Genomic DNA, 19,012 nt, shown 5'->3' on the forward strand with positions numbered 1-19,012 from the left:
AGGACCGATGCAAGATTTTAGCATCATCCATTGACCTTTAGAGGGTGGACACAATTGTTGTAGAGCTCCTGATGATGTATTTTGTAATATAAAAGATTGCAGCTTTTATTACCATATGCTTCAGTCCTGCAACATTCAATACGGTAGCCACTAGTGACATGTAGCTAAATTTAAATTTGGATTAATGTATACTGAAATAAAATTTTAAATTCAGTTGCTCAGTTACACTGGCCACATTTCAAGTGCTCAATAGCCGTATGAGGCTAGTGGCTACTTTCTCAGAGGGCATAGATATAGGACATTTCCCTCATTGCAGAAAGTTCTGGTGGACAGCACTGTGAAACTAGACTCACAGGATGGTGCTCTGGGGACCAGACATCTCTGCATCTGCATGTAAAGTGACAGGTTTTGGTTTGTTTTGTTTGCTTACTTCAGTTTATCTCTTTGCACTGGCATGCTCAGAGTGAAACTGGGGAAATTGGGGCAGTTTAGCAGACTTATTAACCCTCTTGCCACAATAAAAAAGAAATAAGAATTCTCCTTTCGGGAATGGCTAACTAAAATGTGTTATATTCATTAAATTAAATACAAGACAGCAGCCAAAGGGAATGAACTAGAGATCTCAATATGGATTAATCTCAAAAACATTTTTGTGTGAAAAAAACAAGTTGCACATGTTGGAAGTTAAGCAGTTATCTTAGGTTAGTTGTCTTTTTCTTACTCCCTTGTTATGGTCTCTTTGAAATGTTCTTTTATTGTATGTTTGTTTTCTTTTTAACTTTTTTTTCATACAGTTGATTTAAAAAAGAAGGGAAAGTTAAAAAAAAAAAAAAAAAGAAAAACAGGGGAAAAAAAAAGATGTAGTGCCCCCTTGAGGAGCCTGTGGAGAATGCAGGGGTATTCGCCTACCCCACCTCCATGGTTGCTAACATGACCACAGACATAGGGGACTGGTGGTTTGATGGGTTGAGCCCTCTACCACAGGTTTTACCCTTGGGAAGACGGTTGCTGCAAAGGAGAGGCTAGGCCTCCCTATGGTTGTGCCTAAGAGCCTCCTCCCGAATGCCTCTTTGTTGCTCAGATGTGGCCCTGTCTCTCTAGCTAAGCCAACTTGAAAGGTGAAATCACTGCCCTCCCCCCTACGTGGGATCAGACACCCAAGGGAGTGAATCTCCCTGGCAACGTGGAATATGACTCCCGGGGAGGAATGTAGACCTGGCATCGTGGGACGGAGAACATCTTCTTGACCAAAAGGGGGATGTGAAAGGAAATGAAATAAGCTTCAGTGGCAGAGAGAATCCAAAAGGAGCCGAGAGGTCACTCTGGTGGGCACTCTTATGCACACTTTAGACAACCCTTTTTAGGTTCTAAAGAACTGGGGTAGCTGGTGGTGGATACCTGAAACTATCAAACTACAACCCAGAACCCATGAATCTCGAAGACAGTTGTATAAAATGTAGCTTATGAGGGGTGACAATGGGATTGGGAAAGCCATAAGGACCACACTCCACTTTGTCTAGTTTATGGATGGATGAGTAGAAAAATAGGGGAAGGAAACAAACAGACAAAGGTACCCAGTGTTCTTTTTTACTTCAATTGCTCTTTTTCACTCTAATTATTATTCTTGTTATTTTTGTGTGTGTGCTAATGAAGGTGTCAGGGATTGATTTGGGTGATGAATGTACCACTATGTAATGGTACTGTAAACAATCGAAAGTACGATTTGTTTTGTATGACTGCGTGGTATGTGAATATATCTCAATAAAATGAAGATTAAAAAAAAAAAAAAAAACAAGTTGCAAAGAAAAACATGAAAAGATGCTATATTTTTCCTATGTAGGAGCTTTTTTTTAAAGTTCTGGAAGAATACATATCAAATTCATGACAGTGGTTTGTTCGGTGGGGGGCCTGGGGGTGGAGTATGGGATAAGGGTCCAAAGGAACTTTTAGCTTTTACTGAAATGTTGTAACTTTTAAAAGGAAAGTATATTCATATATTACCTGTGCAACTAGAATTATCAAAACAGGACACAAGTGTATATATTCAATATGAATATAAATATGTAAAAATATGAAAAAATAAGAGAAATACACAAAACCCTAATGATAGTTGCATTACAACAGCAGGATAGTGGGCAGGATTTTCTTCTTTTTCTCCATTTAAAAAAAAGTTTTTTGTTTTCTGGCTGTAATGTTTCTTCAATAGAAATTTTAAAATAAAAACTGATCCCGCCTTTATGCCAGTAACATATTTACATTATCACATATTAGGTGTAGTTCTTAAGAGACAATTGGCTCTGGTGTATAATCAGGGCCAGAAATAACAGCTCAATATCATTAATGTCAAAAATTTTAATCACCTTTGGTAATAGTCTCCAAACTTCAATTGGTCGAGATAACCCCCATTCTGCAGCTAATTCATACTGGCAGGCACACTGGGACCCTACGGTTCCTAAAACTAGAGTTCCCATTGGAATATTTGTGAGGTTTTCCTTGTTACACCCAGGCCACCTGACTGGTTATGGGCTTTGAAAAATGTGCAGATCAAAATCCCTCCTCTGTGGCATGCAACTCGGATCCAAAAGTTGCTTCCTAAAAAAAATTTGGTTTTGTCTGCACCCTACCTCCACGGGGATGCGAGATAAACTTCCACACGGGCAACAACACTGGCTGAGCTTGTCAACTTTCAAGCCAGAATATTAACCCGGTCACCCTACCACCTGTTCATCTGGCTTCCAAAACATATGGATCCTGCCTCTGTCAACAACAGAGCATACCAATTCTTATGGCCTTCATCAAGAATAAGTGTAGTCTGCCTCTGAGGTCCTGTCAAAAGCCTGGCTGTGAGAAGAGATATTTATGGAATATATTCTAAGGGACATTCCATCCATCCACTCCTTTAGGTGGCATTTTAAGTTGTGTCCTCAGATCAAGTTAGAGCACCAGAAGTTTACATGCCTGAACCATACTAGCTCGGCCCCTGCAGAAATGCTTTAATGTTACACCCCTGGCTCTTAGCCAGGATCATTGCAAGAAAGTAATATGAAAATCACTTCTGTGTGTGTTATGAAACTGTTACTGAGGACATTGTCCCTTATGTTAATTCCACATGAGACATTTTCTATGGAATTTAGTGCCAGCAATGGACCGTGATGTAGCTGTTAAAAATTATAATTATGGAAGACTAAATATGAAAAGGAGTTTATGATATGTTCATTGAAAAAAAGCAGAACACAAAATGGCATACAGACTCTAATTGCAGCCATGTAAAATTATATGTGTCTGTGGACAAGGACTGAAAGCTGATAGGCAAAGATGAAAACTGTATGAGGCAATGGGATCATAAGTGTTGTATTTTTTTCCCACAAATTTTTGTGTGCTATAGCCTTGTCTTTTCAATTGGGGGAGAAAAAAACTTAGTGACAGGAAAATCTTTGTCTCTCTTGAGGAATTGCTATGCTTCTTTCTTTCTGATAACAAGAATTGTGTAATTTACTGTGTTTCCCCTTTTCCCCTGGCTACCCAAAGAGGTGAATTTAATGCTCAGTCATCACACATCAGCTTCCTCTTCCTTTCCAGGCTTCTGATTTTTTATTTCTAAACCTTATTGTACTTGTATTATTTTTTGGTAAGGTGCTTCAAATCCCTTGTAGTTTAAAAGTCATAGTCATAGTAATAGTCATAGTAATTCATAGTCATAGTCATAGTAATTCAGAAAAATATAAGTAAAAAAAAGATAACCATTGTTAACACTTTTGGATATTTCTTCCTATCTTTTCTAAAGGTATTTTAAAACAAAAAGTATGAGCATATATATAGTATATAAAGGTATCATATCCTGCTTTTTTCATGTAACTTTTCATATAAGCATGCTTTAGTTTTATTGAAAACTCTTTATAAATATCATGCCAGTAGGACTTTCAGAGGTTTGGGCCCTAGAGGCCCTACAGGAGACATGAAAGACAAAGCCTGAAGGTCAGGGCAGGCTGGCCCAAAGTCATAGGTCATACATAGCTTTGAGGACGTTATTCACATGGGGGGCCAGGGCAGAACCTGTGTGGGTGCGAAGTGTAAGCTCAGGACAGCCTAAAGCCAAAAAAAGCAATCTGGGGTCTTGTACCCAGATTGAAAAATCTCAGGAAACAGGAGTTTAGAGTCAAAAGAGACTTTAGAGATCATCTAATACAACGTTCTCATTTTACAAATGAGGAAACCACCAAAGCCAAAAGAGGTAAATTGACTTGTGTAGACTCTGGAGTCAGACTGCCTGGATTTGTACCTCTGCTCCACCACTTAATAACTTCTGATGTTAAGCGGGTCCTTTTACCCTCTCTTAAGTCTCATTTTCTTCTGTGAAATGAAAGCAGTGATAGCATTTAACTCATATGCTTATTGTGGGGATTAAATCAGATAATCCATGTAAAGCACTTAGCACAATGCCTAACACATAATAAAAGTTCAATAAATGTCAGTTATTAACATTAGTGTAGTTATCATCATTATTCAAGTGGTTAGTGACAGAGCTATAACAGGAACACAGACTCCTGACTCAATCTAGTGCTCTTTCAGTGCACCAGACTGATTTCCAGGGTCCAGAAAGGACTGAAAGTTCCCCCCAAACTTAGTAGTGGTACCACCTCAAATCTGTTTAGGGCTAAAACCTGAATACTTAAGTCTAGGATGCACTTTATATGAAAGCACCTAGCCTGATATCTGGCTAGGTTCTTAAGAACCTAGTAGGTTCTTTCTTTTTTTAACATTTTTTTAATTGTGAAATATAATATATATACAGAAAAGTGATAATTTTCAAAGTACAATTTAACAAGTAGTTCTAGAACAAATTTCAAAAAATTTTATGGGTTATGGTTCCACAATTTCAGTTGTTTCCTTATTGTGAAATGTAAGTACAGAAAAGTGATAACTTTCAAAGTATGATTTAACAAGTAGTTATAGAGCAAATTTCAAAGAATGTTATGGGTTACAATTTCACCATTTCAGTTACTTCCTTCTAGCTGTTCTAATACCCTAGAGACTAAAAAAAAATTTATATAAAGATTCAGTATTCATAATCCTTTGTTAAATCCTATCTTGTCTGTTGCTACTCCTCCCTCTCATTTGATCACTGTCTCAATCTTTGGGAATATCTGGGCAGTGACCACCCTTACTTGTTCATGTTGAAAAACAGTGTTGACATTATGGGGAAGGGGGATGCATCTGATTGATGTTCTTGAAGAGGCTGTTTCCTCTGGGTTTTGGGACTTATCTGGCATAGGAACACCCTGGAGGATTTAAGTTTCTGAGAAATAAACTTCATGAGTGAAACTTTTATAGAGTCTCCGATACGGACCTGGGTATTCTTTAGGATTTGGGGGATTACTGTTGATTTGGGCCCTAGTAGGTTCTTAAGAAATGTTTAACTGAAAAGATTTAAAATCAACAACAGACAAGGTTGGGAGAGTGATGCTGGCTTCTGAGACAAGGACTAGAAATTTTCCACAGAAACATGTAAGAAGGGACTGAGGGAGGGGGACTACCAAAAATATGTATGTCCCATATATATCTATGGAGACCAGGGACAAGCAGAGGATACACTTTCTGAGATTCCTTTAACTTTTTCATTATTATTGTTAACTCTTGCATCTTTCCCCGTAGTCATTAGCAAAAAATCCTATAAAAACTCTAGGTGGGGGTTGCATGTTTTTTCAAAGCCAGGCAGGGTAAGAGAGAAGTGGGGAGCCATCTATCTCAATTCAAATTAATAGAGCCAGTTTGGCAGCAGGCTTGGGTGGGAGGTACCCCACCCAAGGAAGAAGAGTGGGCAGTGGCAGTGAAAGACGCAAAAGGGCCAAACTTCTATGACCTTCAAGAGGAAAACAAAATGAGTCATGAACGGAGAGCCAGTTGGGGTTTCAACTGGGAGAAAGGCTTGTGCCCCCATATCCTGCCATATCTGTTCATAACTTATGACTAACAGTGATTTTCTAGGGGCCTTTGTTAGTCCTGTTTCCTGACCCATGTCTCGTCTATGTCCAAGGCTATCTTGCTAACTTGGTCTCTTGGCTAAAATATATTCTAACCCTCCTACAGTAATAAGGTGAGTAACTCTGGCCTCTCTAGCTGCAGGATTTAACGTCATGATGTTTTTATCTTCCCACCGATCCTTCAGCTCACCCTTCTAAATCATCTTGTCCCTGTGGTTTATGGTCATTTTGATGCATCCAGGGTTTTAAGTTATGCTCTAATCTTAATAGAAAAGGCCCAATAAACATTTGTTGATTAACTGCAGGGTTTATAATCTAGTTGGGGGAGCAACATACCCTCATGAAATGCAAAGTGATAGTCACCCCAAACATAAAATAAAAGAATATGAATGGAGTTCATAGAGGGTCAGGAGACACAAAGTAGATAAGTTATCTGTCAGGTTGGGCTAGTCAGAGCCAGTTTCCAAGAGCACGTAAGTTTTGAGCTTTGGCTTGGAAATTTAAGGATGTGATGGACACGAGTTGGTGGAGAGGTGGACCATTTCAAACAAATGCACAAAGGGAGACAATGCAAGATATAACTCAAGCCAGGACAGGTGCCTGCCCCACCCTGCTATTTCCCTGTCTCAGCAGCTCAGCATGATCTGCCACCACACCTGTTTGACTTAGAAGAGAGCACCTTGTGACCTAGTGCCCACCAAGCTCTCTCCTCTACCAAATTCACCACTCATGCTGGGCTGGAAGAGGAAGAGGTGTATGCAGGAAATGTTTGCAGGCATTGTGAGCAACTAGGTCCCATCTCTCCAGTCTGGACCTAAGGTACAAATGAATACATGGTCTTCTGTATACCCCCTACATGACAAGTGGAGGACAAATGCATGTTGGGGTAAGAAGGAGACGGGAATATTGAGAACCAAGACAGTGAATGAACTCAAGGCTCATGTTACCATGAGCAGGCAAATATCCCTTTGATGGCCCAACATGCCGCCACCTCTGAGGAATCCAATAATGCTGGATGCAGGGATATCACTCCTCACAGGACAAAGGCCTCATCAACACAGAGCATGTATCAAGCAACCACCACAAATGGTATAATGCCAGGCATATATGGGCAAGATAAAATACAGGCCCTGCCCTTGGGGTTTGCTGTCTAGCAGAAAAATTGGGACACAGCCAGGCAGAAAACACATACAATATGTTTACTAAAAAGTTGTTAAATGTACAAGTGCAATGTCATTTGGTTTCTGATTCTATTCATTCATTCATTCATTCATTCAACAGAAATTTATTGAGTGTCTACTATGTGCTGAGCTAGGGTCACAAACATACATAAAACTTGTCTCTGGCCCAAAGGAGCTCACAGTTTAGTGGGAGAGACAGACATGTAAACAAACCATTACAATACATACAATATGATCTGTGCTCTATAAGATAAGCCTCCACAAAGTGCTTGGGAAAGCCATAAAGGGAGAAATAACCGCACCTGAGGAAAGAGGGGGAAAGGATGGGGGGGGGGGATAATGAGATGGACAACATCCCAGGAGGCAGAGGGAAGGGTATAAAAGGGCACGGGATATCCAGGGAATAATATGAAACTCTGTCCAGGTGGAACTTAGTGTGCCTAAGGAAAGGTAAGACAGGAAAGGCGGGATGTAGCCTGAATCTGGACTTCCTACACCTTGCTAAGGAGTTTGAACTTTATCACACAGGTAATGGGGAAAATCAGAGGAGGTTTTTAAGCATGAAATTACATCTATATATGTAAGTGATAGGACCACAGTTCTTCTGCTTCCTAGACATGTGACTTTGGGCAAGTCACTTAATCTTGGGGCATACAGATGTCTTTATCTACACCATGGGAATAATAGTAGTATCCACCTCACAAAGTATTTTTGAGGAGTCAGTGAGCAAATGTATGGAAAACAATCAGCACAGTGCCTGGCAAATAGTAAGTGCTCCGTAAACTTTAACTATCATTACCAGGTGGGTTTCTTAGAAAGGTAACTTTGTTAGCACAGAATATAAACTGTAGTAGGGCAAAGACTGATGGAAGGAAGCCCAATGAAGATGATACTACAATTTAATTCCGGCTATAAATAAGGTCTTAAACTGGACTTTGGGTGTAGGAAGCTAGGCAGATGAAAAGGTGAAGGGAAATTCTAGCTTGGGAGACCCGGCTGGACCAAGACAACCAAAGTCAGAGATAAAGGTAGCCAGAGGATAGGGGCGTGGGTGCAAAAACAGATAAGTTCAGTTGGGACCTGCTGAATGAGAAGTGAAGCCGTTGAAGATAGAAACCTGGAGAATACCAATATTTAAGGGTTGGCCAGAAGAGCCCGTGGAGCAAACTGGCTGGTAAGTAACCGCACTGTCAGTGTGGAATTGCGTAGTGTGGGAGGGGGCGAGACACTACCATTAACTAACCATTGTTTATGCCACACGGCACAAGCCCTCCACCCCACTCCCCAACATGCATAAATCCTATTTTCCAGCTTCTCGGTTTTCGGCTTCTTGTGCCCTCTCTTCACTAAAGGAGGGAAAGGTCTAGTGCCTCTCAATCGCCAGGAAGAGAGAGGAAAAGGGAGATAGGTGGAAAGCGATTTTTAAGAAATGAAAGAGAGTCCGCCACGGCCTCTAATAAATAAGAGTTCCACCTTCCTATATCCTGCCACGCCGCTCTCCTGCCACCGGTATGGGGCTCCTGGCCGCGAAGTAAGACGGGAGATGTAGTCCTCAAGGCTGACCAGGGTGGCACGACTGAAGAACTCGGTTTCCCAACTGGCTCTCCAGCGCGTGCGCAGATGGCTCCCCCGGCGAGTGGTAAACAGAGACGTCAGGCGGGGGCTGCTGCTTGGAGCAAAACAAAAGGGAAACCCGGGGGGCGGGGGGTGGGGGGTTTGATAGGGGAATTGTTGCGGGAATAAGAGAGGCCAGGGCCGCGTGAACCTGGACCCTATTAAGAGTGGAGGGAAGGGAGGGGGGGAGGGGAAGCCAGGGGAGGGGCAAGTGACGCGGGGGAGCGGGGCGTGGGGGAGGGCAGCGATCCGAGTGAAGGAAATTTGGTAGGAGTGTCCGGGGGGCAGCAACTTAAAAGGGGGAGGGAACTGCGGCTAAGGAGAAGATCGGTGATGGGAGCGCAGTGTATGAGGGGATACGGTGCCTCAGGTTTAAAAGAGCAGGAAGCTGAGTGAGAGGTTGGAGAAAAAGTGTCTTCGCTGGAGGGAGGTTACAGGTGGTGTCTCGGAAAGAGCTCGGAGGCTATAGTCGGGAAGAGAAGCGGAGAACTGTGTGGAAGGGACAGCTTGGGGGCCAGAGTCCTGTGGCGAGGGGGAAGTTCGCGACTTTCTGAGGACTGGCAGGAATGTGCCCCCTAGCCCTCGATGCTTCCCCCCTGGGGGGAGGCATCGCGAGGGACTGTGGCAGGCTCCACTGAACGCTGAGCCGCGGAGGTCCGACTCTACGTATGGATCCAGGGAATGAGAATTCAGCCACAGAGGCTGCCGCGATCATAGACCTCGATCCCGACTTCGAACCCCAGAGCCGACCTCGCTCCTGCACCTGGCCCCTTCCTCGCCCAGAGCTTGCTACCGAGCCATCCGAGCCGCCCGAGGTGGAGCCAGGTCTAAGAGAGAAGGTACACTCGGAGGGGCGCTCAGACCCGATCCTGTTGCCCTCCCGGCTCCCAGAGCCGGCAGGGGGCCCCCAGTCCGGGATCCTGGGGGCTGTAACAGGTCCTCGGAAGGGAGGCTCCCGTCGGAATGCCTGGGGAAATCAGTCATATGCAGAACTCATCAGCCAGGCCATTGAAAGCGCCCCGGAGAAGCGACTGACACTCGCCCAAATCTATGAGTGGATGGTCTGCACAGTGCCCTACTTCAAGGACAAGGGTGACAGCAACAGCTCAGCAGGATGGAAGGTAACTATGACCCGTTTACCTCTGTCCCAACGCCACCTACCCCTGGGTCCCCTAGCCTCCCTACTTCTACTCTGGGGCCCCTTTTACCGTGCCCACCCCCTTAGAAAGCCCAGAGATCCACCTTCTATGGTCAATTAGACAAACACGTACTTAGTACTAGTATTTGCCATGCTCAGTGCTTGATGCAGGAGGATCACAGATGAATAAGACACTATCCCTTCCCTGGAGAAAATTGAATTCTCAGCGCACTGCTCAACACTCCCAGCACTTTGGCTTGGGCTGCCCCAAATACTTATTTCCACAGAGAAGTCTTTATCCTATGTACAGCAGGAACTGTGTGGATTCCCCACATGAGCCTAGCCTTCCCTCTTCCCCACCTCCCATCCCAATACCTTTTCTCCCATTCCTGTGGGATTACTTGGATTCCCTGCTTGCCTCCCAATACCTCAGGATAGAGGTACTGTTCTAGGGCTGTTCTGTCCCAGAGGAGGGAGTGGGGGAGGCAGAAGGTAAAATGTGTGCTATTCATGGGGTAAGGTAGTTGCTCTTGTGTACTAGGAAGAAAAAGAGCTATGAGCTACTACCTGCCTCAGTTTACCCTATAATGCCAAGAAACTCTCCCTTGCAAGGGACTATCCAATTTGGGGGAAAGTTCTTTATTTACTATTGAGGAATATTAGTCATAAAAAAGGAGGCAAGGCTCTGACTTCAGAGCACCAGTTTGGGAGTCCCCTTGGCCTTCCATAAAGAAATCGCAAGGAAAGATCTCAGAAATGCTCTGAAAACTTGTCCTGAGAAATAATGAGGCTCTAATCCCTAACCTCTACTGATGTCTCATAAACCCATCTACCCCCCCTCCCAGGTAGGTGGTGAGCTCAGTGTACAATGACATACAGAGGGTCGAATGAGCAGAGGTATAGGAGAATGAGGGATCAGATCTGTGATATCCCAAGGGGCTGCGCAGAACAGAAAAAGGGACAGCTGACTGAGACCCTTGGCACTATTTCTGGGTGGACTACCAGGCCATAGTCTCAGCTCATAAAGAGCTCCCCTCCTTGGACCCAGCCTACACAGCTGTTTTTCTTTTCTCTTAGGTTCATTTTCCAGGGCAAAAGAAATAACCACGAGTTGTTAGTTATGCTGTAGGAGTGTAGTCCCTCCTGAAAAGTCACACTTAATACAGGGCTTTTTGGTTCCTAAAGTATTTTTAAAATTATTTATTCCATTAATCTTCAGGGCAATTCTGTGACCCCACATTTAAATATTAGGAAACTAAGGTACAGAAAGGTTAGGAAAATTGCCATCTATCAGTAGGATGAGGATTTGAACCCAGGTCTTCTAACTATAACTCATATGCTCTTTCTTGCTAGTCCATGCTGCCAAATTCTCTTCCAGAACCTAAGAAGAGCATGACTTGCTCTTGGAATGAAGGCAAAACCAAGTCAGGCTGAGCCTCAGGCCTCAAAGCCCTGGGGAGGTAGGGAAAAGCCTTGAGCCTAAACTAGCTTCCCTGGTGATGTGCCAAGGTTACTCCCACCCCACCAGGGGGCGGCACTCACTTAGAACAAGAAAGCTTAGGGAAGATGGCTTGGGGAGCAATTAGCAGCCACCCCCTTTCCAGCGTGTAAGAGTTGTGGGCTTTTCTAGGGAGCTCACCTCTCCAGATAGGAAGCCGTACCACTTACTAGTTCTGAGGCCTAAAGAAGAGGGGATGAACAAATGGACCATATGGATCCTAAGTAGTAGGGAACGAATGGGCCTTCTCAACAGACTCAGAGTTAGAGGATAGAAAGGGGGAATTCGTGGTGCCAGAAATCACTGTGGTCCTCAGTTGCTAAGAGCCCAGGCTGGATGGACAAGTGGGACTCCTTGAAGGAGCTAGGAGCATCAGTGCAGGCAGAGTAGTTGGAGTGCCATTACGGCAGGGTTTCGGGGAGGCAAAGAGTCCTTTGGCTGAAGAGCCCTGGAACAAGAAGCTGCTCAAGCATCTTTCCCCAGGCAAAGGGTCTCCTTAACTTAGAGAGCACCAGTCGGAGAAACCACATCAAGTGCTTTCTGTTTATAGCCTCAGCCTAATTGCTCCAAGCCCTTAGCAGCTCCTCCTGAGTTTCTAAACACTAAATATCTCCATGTAGGAGGTCAAATGCCCCTAAGGTTGGAGAGCTTAAGCATAAATTCCTGAGGAGAAGTGGGGGAAAGGAGCTAGGAAGGAGATTGGGAAAAGAAGGGAGGTGGGGGGAGGGACAGTGGTGTAACTAGCCTTGGGCGACCAGTTAGAAATAAGTAGTGCTGAGGACTCAAGAACCTGCCAATCTCGGCTCCCTGGGCCCCCCAAGGAAACTCAGCCCTAGAGAAAAGACATAGCTTCCAATACCCAAGGCATTCAAGAGCTGACAGAGCCTCAAGAGGAGCTTCCCACCAATCAGGTAACAAATAGTGATCTACTACGTTCCGTGAGTCTGGCACTCTGAGAGGCACTGTTAGGGGATGCGGGAATGGGGGACATGATCCAGGCACTCGGTACTTACTTACAGTTGATGAACTAATTACGTGAAACTGTAAACAGTACAATAGAGATCGAGTAAAATTGTGTGGAACCGATGAAAAACACTGTGGACGTTCGGCTGCAGAAGTCAAGCGGCGATTTCAGCTCGGTCTTGATGAACCCGTAGAATTTAGGGAGGGGAGACAGTTCTCAGGAGAAGGAAGGGAAGAACGCACCTTGTGTGTTGGAGGCATAGTTGAGGGTGTGTGTCGGGGTTTGGGAGAAATAAGGTTGGAGTTAAGGAGGAAAAGGGAATGTTCAAATCATATGGAGAGCCGGGGCCCAAATGCCCTGTGGGGATGGAGCACCAACTGGGCTGAGGCCCCAGCCCCTCAGCCTATTCAGAGAACTGGCTCAAGACAGGATGGGTCAGTCACTGGCTGGTGTTACACCACTGTCCTGTAAACTCCACCCAAGCCTGCTCTCAAGGAAAGGGGTGGAGGTATGGAATGCTCTTTTCCCACCCGAGCCAAGTTCTTGCTAGACCAGGGGTGTGCCTCCCCCACCCCACCAACCCCAGACAGCCCCTCTGAGAACTCCGGAGGAGTAGGGTGCTGTGAGCTTTTCCAAGATAGGCGCAGTGCCCTCTGCAGAAGAATGCTGTTCAGACCCGATTTCCGGGGCCCTGTGCAGATAGTTTGGAACAGAAACTGAGCAGCTAGTCTTAGGGGGGGGAACTGTGCGTGGTCTCCTCCCTCCTCATCCCTGCCTCTGCCCATTTGTTTTCCTCCTGGGATTTGGCTTTCTCTGAGTCCCCGGAAATGCCCCTGCTGTGTCCCAGCACCCTTTTAGACTAGACTGCTAGACCCTGACCTTCCCCCCACACACACTTCATTCCCCTTTCCTTCTGCCTCTGCCCCCTCCAGAACTCGATCCGCCACAACCTGTCCCTGCACAGCAAGTTCATCAAGGTTCACAACGAGGCCACCGGCAAGAGCTCCTGGTGGATGCTGAACCCGGAGGGAGGCAAGAGCGGCAAGGCGCCCCGCCGCCGGGCAGCCTCCATGGATAGCAGCGGCAAGCTGCTCCGGGGCCGCGGCAAGGCCCCCAAGAAGAAACCAGCTGTGCTGCCAGCTCCACCTGAAGGTGCCACTCCGACAAGCCCTGTTGGCCACTTTGCCAAGTGGTCAGGCAGCCCTTGCTCTCGAAACCGTGAGGAAACCGATGTGTGGACCACCTTCCGTCCACGAAGCAGTTCCAATGCTAGCACTGTCAGCACCCGGCTGTCCCCCAAGAGGCCAGAGCCCGAGGTGCTGGCGGAGGAGGAAATACCAGCCTCAGTCAGCAGCTATTCAGGGGGTGTCCCTCCCCGCCTAAACGAGGATCTAGAGCTGTTAGATGGGCTCAATCTCACATCTTCCCATTCCCTGCTATCTCGGAGCAGTCTCTCTGGCTTCTCTTTGCAGCATCCTGGGGTTCCTGGCCCCTTACACACCTACAGCACCTCCCTCTTCAGCACAGCAGAGGGGTCCCTGTCAGCAGGAGAAGGGTGCTTCTCAAGCTCCCAGCCTCTGGAGGCCCTGCTCACCTCTGATACGCCACCATCCCCTGCTGACGTTCTCATGACCCAGGTAGATCCCATCCTATCCCAGGCTCCGACACTTCTGTTGCTGGGGGGATTGCCTTCCTCCAGTAAGCTAGCCACAGGAGTCGGCCCATGCCCCAAGGCCCTTGAGGCTCCAGGCCCCAGCGGTCTGGTTCCTACCCTTTCTATGATATCACCACCTCCGGTCATGGCCAGTGCGCCCATCCCCAAGACCCTGGGGATTCCTGTGCTCACACCCTCTACTGACACTGCAAGCCAAGACAGAATGCCTCAGGATCTAGATCTTGATATGTACATGGAGAACCTGGAGTGTGACATGGATAACATCATCAGTGACCTCATGGATGGGGGCGAGGGACTGGACTTCAACTTCGAGCCAGGTACAGCACTCTTTAATCACTCGTGCATCTCATGACCCATGTCCTCTCTTTAGTGCCCAGCTAGTCCCATAATCTGAGCAAGGGGGAGATTTAGAACATGGGATAGCTGGAGCTCCTGGGGAATTAGAGAAAGGATAGCTTGTGTCCGAGTGGCATAATTTCTTGATGGGAATTCTGGGCCCCTTGGCAGTGCTCACCCCTACAAGGAGGCACAGAGGAGGTATGTGTGGTTGGTGGGGGCATCTGGCTGGGGAGAGGTCTCTTTTCCCTGGTGTGAACATGGGTGGTGGGAAGTTGCCATGCCCCAGATAAGCCTCTTACCTCATTCTCCACTTCTTCTTCCCTCAGATCCCTGAGCCATGGCTGGAAGCTTTCTCTCTCCGCCCCGCTTCAGAGGTGGAGCCAGGCGTGTGCATATCCACTCTTTGCCCTTGACTCCTCCCGGGGAATTTGGTACCCTGCTTTAGAGCTAGGGTGGGGTCTGGTCACACAAGGGTGATGAGGAAATTATAAAGATAAAGTTGCCCCATATGGGGACTATGGGGGGGGGAGGGAAATGGGAGGGGGAAAAGGAGAGGGATTATTCCCACTGTGCCAATTAGGGGGTAAGGCCCCCTCCCTGGAGCCATTCTTGGCTTCCCCCATTCCTACCCCCTAGGCTTTGTGGCAGGGGCAGGCAATGCCGTTGGAAATGTGAAGTCACCAGTGGCCTTACCCCTGCCTTTGGGAGCAGGATCTTTTGTAGAGTCTTATCTGAGCTGGGCCAGCTAGGTTGAGCCTGGGACTTTTATGCAGTGGCCCCTTGGGCCAGTGGTGTGGGGGTGGGGGGACTAGGGGAGAGCTGGAAGGGCCAAGGTCTGTGCGCTGGAATGGTTAGCCAGGCCAAATCACCCATTGGAAGGCTGCAGATAACAGAGAGGCTTTTTATAAAACTTTTAAAGAAATATAAACACAAATAGATTTTTAACAGTGGCAAGGTGCTAGCGATGGGGAGAGAATCCTTTTCTTTCTGACGGCTTTGTCATAGTGACATGATGCAAAACACTACAGACAATACTGGGGGTGACACGGGGAAATGGGAGAGAGAACTTGAGGCCAAAACAGAGAAGGAAAACGGGGAGATGCAGTGGGGAGCAACAGTGTACAAGGGGAAGAGCTCCCATTTGGATCACGTCTAGAATAAAGTCTGTGTGGAAATTGGTTGGCAGTTCCCCAAGGAAAAGGCTAAGCCAGGTCCCCTCGTTCTGTCAAGTTGTACCTGGGAGTGTGTGGTGTTGGGATGCAGCCACACTCTTGTATGACCCAGTGTGGGTTAGTGCTACAGGGGAGAGTGCATTGAAGGCCTGGAATTAGCGTGGGGCCTGGGAAGGGGCAGGGGGAGAGAAGGAGGGAAGGATTTCGGGTGGTAAAGTTAGGTACAGAGACCTCCCTGTTCAAGGCCTCTGACAGCTGTCCCTGCCCTTCTTCCTCTTCCCTGACTACAGGGGTTATGTGGAAGTGTGTGTGGTGGCAGGCAGGGGGGAGGGGAGAAACAGGGAAGGGGGAGCTGGAGAGCTTGGCTGAGGGTCTGGGAAATGAGCAGGGATGGGGGGGTGGGGATCAGGTTTACTAGCACCTGCCAGGGAGGCCATCTGGGGCTCCTCCACCCCAGCCCCCAAAGCGGCCCCTCCCCCAGTCCCCTTTGCATTGTCCCCTCCCCCACCCCTGCTGTGGGTTCCCATCATTTCCTGTGTCAGCGCCTGGCCTACCCAGATTGTATCATGTGCTAGATTGGAGTGGGGAAGTGTGTCAAATCAATAAATGAATAAATTCAATAAATGCCTATAACCAGCTCTGGTTTCTGCCGCCTTGCTGCTCCCCTGGGATAAGGGGGAAGGCGGAGGGGAAGAGCAGGGCAGTAGGGTGGGATTGCCCAGAGGCAGAGAGGTGGGGGGTGGGGGATTTCAGCTGGGGGAGGTGGTGGAGTGTGGCAGGAGAGGGAAAATGCCCCAGTAGGAGTAGGTGGGCTGTGGAATAGACTTTGCAGGGGAGATAGTCTGGTCTGAGAGAATCCTACCCCCTACTCCATCCCTCAAAGGCTCATTGTACTAGACTTCACAGTCTTCCCTCACCCCCACCCATGTGCTCACCCTTGCTCTGTCCTCCCGCCCCAACCTACCCTCAGAATCTCCATGATGCCCAGGGCTACTTAACTCTTGGGGCAGATATTGGGGGAAGGAGTCTTTCTAGAAAAGGGGACCTCATGTTAAATCCCAGTAATTTCATACCTAGTATTACTGCTTTAGCTTGGTGAGTTTATTTAGTTAGCGATATTTTTCCCTCCTGCTGAGAAAGTCTGCTCTGGTCTTAAAGAGCAGACTAGTGGCCCCCTCTTCCTCTGCTCATCCTGATAATTTGTACTGGAAAGAAGAAGAGTCAGTAAGTAAATAAACAAAGGGGCTCCTCCAAGGAAGATTTCTACAAACTAGGGCTAAAGGAAGGACAAAGAGGTTAGAGGCAGGTCTTGGGGATGGGTGTTGGGGTTAGGGTGGGGGTGGGAGGGTGGGGGTAGAGGACCCCTCAACGGGCTGGTCAAAAGAGGAAGGCACTGGAACAGACCTCGTTTGGGGGTTCGTACTGGTAGGTGCACGGAAGACTCAACTGGAATGACCTTCTTGACTTCTTGGCTTCTAAGCATTTTTATTCTGTTCCTCTCTAGGAAGTCACATTGTGTGTGCAATGCGTCTAGGAACCAGGAAAAGTCACCCAGACCTCTGAGGACCAGAGACCTTACTCATCCTAACCACCCCCATCATTCAAATCATCACTGGGAATAACCTGGCCAAAAGCTAAGCTGAGGCATAATCTGAAGGTCCCTAAGCTTTGCCCCTTTCAGTGGGAATTGGGATACTAAGACATCAAAGAAAAAAGAATGAAGAGAAAGATGGAAATGATGGGGTGGTGGTAGGGAGGTATTCTGAGAAGATGGCTGAGACATGGGAGAGGGGATGTGAGAAACGCAGGCAATACTCCACCTGGTTTGAGCTAAACGTCTCTCCTGCCATGGACATGGACCTCGATTCCAGTCTGACCCCTTTCCCTGAAATCCCATGATCTCACCCTATATTCTCCATCACACAGCTACGAACAGCACTCTCCATGTTCTTCCCTCCTCCATCATACTCCTTACCAATTAGCTCAGGCTCTGGATTCTTCAGGAGAGGCACAAAAGCTCTGTAGGCATTCTCAAATCGGGTTCCTGTGAACACAGCAGTGTGCTCTCACTAGTCACTGTCCCCAAGTCTCCACTCTCCCAAAGCCCAAGATTTCAGGACCCTAACACCAAAAACTAACTTTGACAGGTTTACCTTATTACCTCCCCTTCGATCTACCCCTAGCGTAAGGTGGGAGGACGCGGTATGTGTGAACCCAACCTATTATCATAGATGCAGTGCCTTTTCTTAGGATAACAAGAGTTGGTCAGTTTGGATCTGGTTAAAGATGCCCTATTTTCTGGACAAGGTCATGATCCATTTTCAGGCCTTGCTCTATCTCTGGGGAGGGCTCCCAAGTCTCTACCTCATGGCCCACGGTCCACCCTACAAACGTAGTAGGTGTTTCGGGGTGTAAGGAAATTGCTGGCGTAGTCTCCTGGGGTCTTCGTCAGGAATAGCATCTTCATTGTCCCCGTTTCATCACACAAATCGATGGTGTCTAGGGGGAGGCCACAAGGTAATTGGGGCAGCTATGGAAAGAGTAGGAGCAAAAGGGCCCAGTGGTCCTATAATGAATGGGTTGAAGGAAGCTGTATGGATAAGAGGAACTCCTTTCTTGCCAGGAAGAGGGTTTGGGAACTAGGGATGATCCTAGGACTTCTGACCCCTGGCCATTAGTCCCCTCCCCAAACGTCTCACCTGTTTTAGACAACCCCAATTTACTGCGGGTGTAATGCAGCAACAGGAGGACAGCGCAATTGGTATTGACCAGAAACTGCTGATTATCTGAAAAGAGATGGGGTGGGGCATGTGTGGGCCCTTCTTTAGTTATACAATCCCTATGATCTCCATTGCCTTCAAACCCCACCTCCTCTCCCCAATACATGGATTCCAGCTCTGTGGTGCCCCTCACCTCCATGTTTGATGTAGATGAACATACTCTCAAGATTGTCTCAGTCTTCAGAGAGGGGCGTGATCACTCATGCAGAAGTAGGGTGTTCAGGAGATCTTGGGGGGAGGTCAAGTGGGGGCCATGGGGTTGGGGGAGTGGGGGACCAGATGGATCCCATAGGCCAAGAAGGCCCAAACTGGGCAGAGAGGAGGGAGCTATTGGCAGTTGTGGATAATCAGCATTGCTAAGGGTGGGGCCTGAGGCTGCAGTTGAGGGATTATGAGGTCAGATGTCAGATGTGTGGCAGAGGGTCAAGTAAGGATAAGAAGAGAAGAACTTGGGTAGAGTCTATAAAAGATTTGCTGAGAAGTGCGGGGCAGGAGGGCAACAGGGTAAGTAAGTCTAGCTCTAATCTGGACCTTGGAATGAGTGTGGGACACCTAGAGAAAAGTTTCTGTAACAGTACTCTTTTGTACTTAATTTTTAGTACTATCCCTTCCAGTGTATGAGTCTACTACTCCTTTTTCCTACCCTCAGCACCATGCCTCCCACCCCTAT

At 47.2% G+C, this 19,012-nt stretch overlaps 2 protein-coding genes across 2 annotated transcripts; one reads left to right on the forward strand and one right to left on the reverse strand.

Moving 5' to 3' along the window:
• The first annotated feature begins 9,024 nt into the window (after positions 1–9,024).
• FOXO4 (forkhead box O4) lies at positions 9,025–16,182 on the forward strand. Its single transcript, XM_037821660.1, has 3 exons — positions 9,025–9,897; positions 13,309–14,368; positions 14,717–16,182. The coding sequence occupies exons 1-3, from the start codon at positions 9,445–9,447 to the stop codon at positions 14,722–14,724; spliced, it is 1,521 nt and encodes a 506-aa protein (XP_037677588.1). The 5' UTR covers positions 9,025–9,444; the 3' UTR covers positions 14,725–16,182.
• CXHXorf65 (chromosome X CXorf65 homolog) lies at positions 16,076–19,005 on the reverse strand. The gene is given in 6 exon segments (XM_037821662.1): positions 16,076–16,767; positions 16,967–17,092; positions 17,538–17,606; positions 17,927–18,061; positions 18,262–18,348; positions 18,476–19,005. Coding segments are annotated over 6 exon segments (483 nt in total). The 5' UTR covers positions 18,501–19,005; the 3' UTR covers positions 16,076–16,726.
• Between the last annotated feature and the right edge of the window lie 7 nt (positions 19,006–19,012).

The sequence above is a fragment of the Choloepus didactylus genome, chromosome X (assembly GCF_015220235.1).
Source record: "Choloepus didactylus isolate mChoDid1 chromosome X, mChoDid1.pri, whole genome shotgun sequence".
Taxonomy (NCBI): domain Eukaryota; kingdom Metazoa; phylum Chordata; class Mammalia; order Pilosa; family Megalonychidae; genus Choloepus; species Choloepus didactylus.